This window comes from Littorina saxatilis, linkage group LG5, assembly GCF_037325665.1.
Source record: "Littorina saxatilis isolate snail1 linkage group LG5, US_GU_Lsax_2.0, whole genome shotgun sequence".
NCBI lineage: Eukaryota > Metazoa > Mollusca > Gastropoda > Littorinimorpha > Littorinidae > Littorina > Littorina saxatilis.
Window position 1 is genome coordinate 1,420,399 of NC_090249.1, and position 7,500 is coordinate 1,427,898.

The following is a 7,500-nucleotide window of genomic DNA, read 5'->3' on the forward strand; positions in this document are numbered from 1 at the left end:
TGCAGTGTTTCTAAATTACAGTACAGCACATGTCCCTTCAACTTTTTAAGGTCTAAATCGTCACAAAAAAACTTTCCAAAATGGCCCCTTCGGTATCTTTAACATTTCATGTATTTGATTGAAATCACCAAAACATCTTAGGCTACATCGCAACTTTGGGGTAGGGGGGGGGGGGGGAGGGGGGCCTGAATTCTACACCACTCACCTGTATTCTTGGCGTAAAAACAGTCGACGGGCAGCAGGTCAGTGGTCAGGTTGGTGGGGGTGGTGGTGGAGAGGAAGAAGACAGGTGTGAGACCTCTGTCCCGGGGCACGTCATCAAAGATGAGAGAGTTGGTGTGGTTCTCTGGCAACTCTTTGCTCACCAAGTTGGTCTGCAACACGAAGAAATGTGGATTTTTAAAAATGTTGATTTGGTTTAAACAATGTTTTATTGAAAATGTACATGTCCGTGCAATTTTGATTTGAGCAGTATTCTTAAACACTTAACCTCTTGACCTCTCATTCCCCCTTCCGCACCCCCCCCCCCCCCCCCCCCCCCCGTCCCCTCGGCTAATGCTGGCTATCTGTCTGTTCTTCCCTCCTTCCCTCTTGCCTTACACACACACACACACACACACACACATACACACACACACACATACACACTCACACACACACATACACACACAAACACACACACACACATACACACACACACATACACAAAGCCCCTTACCACACAGTTCAAGGGCTGTGGAGGTAGACTTGGCCCCGTGTGGTTGCTCCCATCCCCAGAGAGCTGCAGCGGTAACGCCCAGCATGTGTGGACAGTGTAGCGGACTTTGATGTCGCTGGACTCTTGGCCTGACCGCCATGACACGTTATAAGATGCACCAGAGCTCTCTACCACTATATCATCTGCAGCAAAAGGAGCTGAAACAAGAGGTGGTGGGGGGGGGGGGGGGGATAAGCAAATGCTCATGCGACTCACTCTCCAAATGTAATATAAAGCAGAAACAAATCATCTGCTGATCTAGCTCTAACGTTCCCAAAATTGTAATTTCCTTTTCATTGACCACTGTGACCTTGAAATTAGGCCAGGGTCAACCTGACATGGGTCATGTCTAACAGTAGTAAAACTTTGCTAGTGTGTGACGTTACAAAGATTTTGCTGAAAAGAAAAAGAAGACAATATTTTTTTTACCAAACTTGATCTCTCTGTAATCTTGAAATTTGACAAATGTCGGGTCATGTCTGCGGATGATTAAAGCCTGCAAATGTGTGAATGTTCAAGTTATTTTCTTCAAAAACGTTTTAGAACATGGTAATTTTCAATTTCTTTTAACCGAACATCACAGTGATCCATCTTGATCTGAATATTTGGCGAGAAGCATGGTATTGAAGGTTTCAGAAAAATGTGTGTTTAACGTTGATGCTCAGCTCTGAACATTGAATGTTTAAAAAAATAATATAAGTAATGGTGACGTGGTCTCTAATCACACAACGAACTTGAGCAGTTCCCAAGGAGATTTTTCTGGCAGGATGAATATTGTATTTGGCACGAGTTCTGCGTCTTTATCACTTACAATGTAAATCACACACACACACACACACACACACACACACACACACACCTCACACACACACTCACACACACACACACACACACATACTAACGGAAATGTCCTGTCTCCTAGGCCGAACCAAGAGAGACACACTAGACTCACGTGCTGATGCGCGGACATGCAAGACAGCGGTGGTGATGGGAGACGGTCCTTTACTGTTGAATGCCTGTAGACTGACTGTGTACACTGCTCCGACCGGGAGAGAAGGGATGTGAAACGTGTTGTTGTGACCGCCAGTCGAGGCCTCCATTTTGCTTTTGCTCCCACAATTTGACCCCGCAGAGATGTCACCCGTGTTCCGCAAGGTCAAGGTCAAAGTGTGGTTCAGAATGGTGCCACCTCTCCTCGGTCGTGGAATTTCCTGAGTGATAATATAAGGGTGCCATGTACATACAAGATGCTGTCTGAACTAATTTGGATATGTTTTAAGTCGGGTGGCAGTTGTGTGCTTTGGTTTCAAAGAAACGACAACAACGAAATCATTCAATGAATCTGTGTTTTGTTGTTGTTTTTTCAAGTGTGTTTTTGTGTGTACGTTTTATGTGTGATGATGATGATAATTAGTTTTAACGTCCTCTCAGAACCATTTGGCCTATCTTGGGACAGGTAGAGTTAATATGCTTTATGTGGGGACAAGACACTGGACAAACATGCAAACAGAGAACAGATATGATCGTGTTATATATCTGGAAGTTTGTTGTTGCGATATTTCAAAATGGGGATGGAAGTAATGATTGAGTACGCGGAATATGGTCGGACTGGAGCGGTTTTGTAGGCTTATTTGCTTTTTATGTATGTAGAATATGTTTATATTTGTGGCTGAATAAGTCTTTAAAAACAAGTCGCGTAAGGCGAAAATACAATATTTAGTCAAGTAGCTGTCGAACTCACAGAATAAAACTCAATGCCATTTTACTCGTAGCATCGTCAGGCCACCGCTCATGGCAAAGGCAGTGAAATTGACAAGAAGAGCGGGGTAGTAGTTGCGCTAAGAAGGATAGCACGCTTTTCTGTACCTCTCTTTGTTTTAACTTTCTGAGCGTGTTTTTAATCCAAACATATCATATCTATATGTTTTTGGAATCAGGAACCGACAAGGAATAAGATGAAAGTGTTTTTAAATTGATTTGGACAATCTAATTTTGATAATAATTTTTATATATTTAATTTTCAGAGCTTGTTTTTAATCCGAATATAACATATTTATATGTTTTTGGAATCAGCAAAAGATGGAGAATAAGATAAACGTAAATTTGGATCGTTTTATAAATTGTTATTTTTTTTTACAATTTTCCGATTTTTAATGACCAAAGTCATTAATTAATTTTTAAGCCACCAAGCTGAAATGCAATACCGAACCCCGGGCTTCGTCGAAGATTACTTGACCAAAATTTCAACCAATTTGGTTGAAAAATGAGGGCGTGACAGTGCCGCCTCAACTTTCACGAAAAGCCGGATATGACGTCATCAAAGACATTTATCAAAAAAATGAAAAAAACGTTCGGGGATTTCATACCCAGGAACTCTCATGTCAAATTTCATAAAGATCGGTCCAGTAGTTTAGTCTGAATCGCTCTACACACACACACAGACACACAGACACACACACAGACACACGCACATACACCACGACCCTCGTTTCGATTCCCCCTCGATGTTAAAATATTTAGTCAAAACTTGACTAAATATAAAAAAACAACTTGAATCCACACACACACAAAAAATCATAAAAACAGAATCTTCATTTAGCCAAAGGAAAATATTGAAATAATTTTTAAAAATAATATATCAGAATGGGGAACTTAAGTTCAGGTAGGAGGGCAGTATGTGCTTAAGCCTTGTTTGATCAATTGAGTATAGCTATGCTTTGTGTTTTAGGCGCTTTAGTTGTTGGGCGTGGGAGGGGGGGGGGGGGTCGGTGGAAGAGAGGATTGAGGGTGGGAAGGAGGAAAGGGGATGAGGTTTTCAAAACAGATGTCCTATTTCAGCTTTATATATTGAGAGACACAGGGTGTATGCTGGCTTCCATTGAAGCGTGCAATGTTTATCTAAAGACTCATGGGGTTTCAGTTTGTGTTCGTTGACAAGGGTGTGTAGGTTGCGGAAATCGTGTTGGTGTGATTGGCAGCGGTCAAAGAGGTGTAAAAAAGATATAAACTGTCCACATTCACAGAGACGGGGGAAGAACTTGTGAGCGCATCCATCCGTGCGAATTCTGCGAAGTATTTTAAGGAGGGGGTTGGGGAGTGTAGGCCTGTTTTGTTTTGTTTGTCGGGGCAGAATAAGCCAACCATGGGCATTGCCTTCTGTTTTTAATTCTGTTTCCCAGTGACACCAGGCAACTTTGGCCATTTTGTGTTTTGCTTCCGTCATTGTTAATTTTAAGTCATGAAATGCTGCTTGATCTGTGACAGCCTCTTTTGCTGCTCTGTCAGCCATATCATTGCCTCTGATCCCTGTGTGTGAGGGGATGTACATAAGGGTCAGTTCTGTCCCAGATGCAATGATCTGGTGACAGATGAACAATATTTCCGTCTGAAGCTCTTCCCGGTTTCTTGAACCATTTTGGAGAGCAGTCAGAGCTGATTTGGAGTCGGAGAAAATCACGACTCTTGTTGGGGGTCGAGGGAGGTCATTGACATAGTGGCATGCTCTTAAGATGGCGTACATTTCTGCAGTGAAAATGGACACATCCTTGCTGAGTTTAAATTCTTTAGTTATTTTAAGGTCAGGAATGACAAAAGCACAGCCAGCTTGGTCATCATTTTGTTTTGAGCCGTCAATAAATATCTGTAGGTGATCTTTGTAACTGTTTGAGATTATTTCTCTTACTATTGATGAGACAAGTACAGGGTTATCTTTTTTTGTTACACCCAGATCATGAACCAAAAGGGGAAAGCGTGAATGGGAATGTGGGCCATCCTACCTGGGTTTACCCCGTTTTGTGTGTGTGTGTGTGTGTGTGTGTGTGTGTGTGTGTGTGTGTGTGTGTGTGTGTGTGTGTGTGTGTTTGCGTGCGTGAGTGTAAATACTATGATGCCTAAGTGGGGGGGGGGGGTGGGGGTGGGGTGTGTATGTGTGTGTGAAGCATTTACCTTGAAATAGATGATACAGGCAGCACAATGTTCGCTCGTTGAAGGGCAGTAAGCGAAACTGGGATGAAGTCCCGGCCCTTCTTCGGGTGCTGAAAATGTATACGTCGCCTTTTTTATACCAAGAGTTTGCAAACCACAAATTAATGTATTGTAGTTATATAAATCTACAATCACAGGTTTGGTTGCTATAAGGGTACTCACCAAATCGACCTTACAAAAAGGTATTCATTTTAAAAAACATTGTCCTTATTCAAAATAGGCAGAACTTGGCAACGTGTACACACAGGGAGAAAATCAAATAAATCATCTGTCAAAAACATGTTGTTTTGCTTAGCTACCTGTGTGTATCAGTTTATACAATTCCTATTCGTGCAAGTGTCGATCGCACAAGCGGTCGAAAACAGGAGATTGTTTGCGTCTGTTTGTTCGTTCATGGGCTGAAACTCCCACGGCTTTTACGTGTATGACTGTTTTTACCCCGCCATTTAGGCAGCCATACGCCGCTTTCGGAAGAAGCATGCTGGGTATTTTCGTGTTTCTATAACCCACCGAACTCTGACATGGATTACAGGATCTTTTTCGTGCGCACTTGGTCTTGTGCTTGCGTGTACACACGGGGGTGTTCGGACACCGAGGAGAGTCTGCACACAAAGTTGACTCTGAGAAATAAATCTCTCGCCGAACGTGGGGACGAACTCACGCTGACAGCGGCCAACTGGATAGAAATCCAGCGCGCTACCGACTGAGCTACATCCCCGCCCACTGATTGTTTGCGTCAATTTGGGGGGTTACCATGACAAAAACGTGTGGTATGCCAGCAATGACCACAGAGATATGTCACGTGCAGTGTGGTATGTCAGCAATGACCACAGAGATATGTCACGTGCAGTGTGGTATGTCAGCAATGACCACAGAGCTATGTCACGTGCAGTGTGGTATGTCAGCAATGACCACAGAGCTATGTCACGTGCAGTGTGGTATGTCAGCAATGACCACAGAGCTATGTCACGTGCAGTGTGGTATGTCAGCAATGACCACAGAGATATGTCACGTGCAGTGCGGTATGTCAGCAATGACCACAGAGATATGTCACGTGCAGTGTGGTATGTCAGCAATGACCACAGAGATATGTCACGTGCAGTGTGGTATGTCAGCAATGACCACAGAGATATGTCACGTGCAGTGTGGTATGTCAGCAATGACCACAGAGCTATGTCACGTGCAGTGTGGTATGTCAGCAATGACCACAGAGATATGTCACGTGCAGTGTGGTATGTCAGCAATGACCACAGAGATATGTCACGTGCAGTGTGGTATGTCAGCAATGACCACAGAGCTATGTCACGTGCAGTGTGGTATGTCAGCAATGACCACAGAGATATGTCACGTGCAGTGTGGTATGTCAGCAATGACCACAGAGCTATGTCACGTGCAGTGTGGTATGTCAGCAATGACCACAGAGATATGTCACGTGCAGTGTGGTATGTCAGCAATGACCACAGAGATATGTCACGTGCAGTTTGGTATGTCAGCAATGACCACAGAGATATGTCACGTGCAGTGTGGTATGTCAGCAATGACCACAGAGCTATGTCACGTGCAGTGTGGTATGTCAGCAATGACCACAGAGATATGTCACGTGCAGTGTGGTATGTCAGCAATGACCACAGAGATATGTCACGTGCAGTGTGGTATGTCAGCAATGACCACAGAGATATGTCACGTGCAGTTTGGGAGCTTTGAAATGATATTATATTTAAAATGACTGATTCATAGGAAACTCACCTAATTCATCTGTCTCAGCCCTAATCCACACTGTGCCTCCAGGGTAGTGGGCCCGAGTATGCACGGAGATGTTGTAATAGTAGCCCGCCAGGGGTAGTTGTGTTACTTTGCGAGTTTGCTTGGAAGGATGGTCCGCGAACTCGTCCTCAATAGATTTCCAAACCTGTGGCTTTCAAAGAAGAAATCAAACTACCAATCACTCAAACTAGTAAGAATGCAAGTACTCAAATGACCAACACGTTCCTAAACAAAAACTGCTCGATCTTAATCCAAGGTAAAACAGTAATATTTTCCGTACAAGCACTTTGGTAAGCAAATACTCGAAGCAAGTTAAATAACTCCATCAAAGATATGTTGCTCAAATTTCCGCGTGTACACCCGCCCCCCTCTCTCTCTCTCTCTCTCTCTCGCTCTCTCTCTCTCTCATCAGCTTGTTTGACTTGTTTATCACTTATTAAAAATTTGTATTTGAAGTAAGGACCGGTTGTAAGAAACCTCTATCATTGAAAAACAATGTTTCATCATCATGATCATGATCATCATTATCATCATGATCATCATCATCATCATCTCTCTCTCTCTCTCTCTCTCTCTCTCTCTCTCTCTCTCTCTCTCTCTCTCACACACACTCACGGGAATATAAAAACATGTTAGAAAGAAAGAAAAGATTGTATAATGATTTGACATTACAAAAACTTATTGAATCTGTAAACGATCAACAAGAATTTTGGAATATAATGCATAAATTATCCTCAAAACGAAAACAAATAAAGAACAACATACCAGTTGATACCTGGTTTCAGCATTTCAAAGTATTATTGGAAAAAGATGTAATTGAGGCTGAAGAAATAGAATATGAAGACGATGAAGGTATTTTGAATCGTCCTATTTCAAAAGAAGAAGTTTTCATTGCAATTAGAAAGTTAAAACCTCAAAAGTCTGCTGGGCCTGATGGAATAGTAGGAGAACTGTTCAAAGATGTTTTTTCTTCAGGGATTGACTTTTTGGTACAC

General features: G+C 42.7%; 1 protein-coding gene across 1 annotated transcript in view; it reads right to left on the bottom strand.

Annotated features, from left to right (window-relative positions):
• Nucleotides 1-6,649, bottom strand: part of LOC138966037 (uncharacterized) — a 14,064-nt gene extending 7,415 nt beyond the window's left edge. Inside the window, exons 1-5 of the mRNA XM_070338127.1 lie at nt 6,488-6,649; nt 4,703-4,791; nt 1,710-1,968; nt 719-915; nt 206-374 (exon numbers count right to left, since the gene is read on the bottom strand). Coding sequence (XP_070194228.1) covers nt 206-374; nt 719-915; nt 1,710-1,857 — 514 coding nt within the window. The 5' untranslated portion in view covers nt 1,858-1,968; nt 4,703-4,791; nt 6,488-6,649. The remainder of the gene's footprint in view (nt 1-205; nt 375-718; nt 916-1,709; nt 1,969-4,702; nt 4,792-6,487) is intronic.
• Nucleotides 6,650-7,500: the final 851 nt, after the last annotated feature.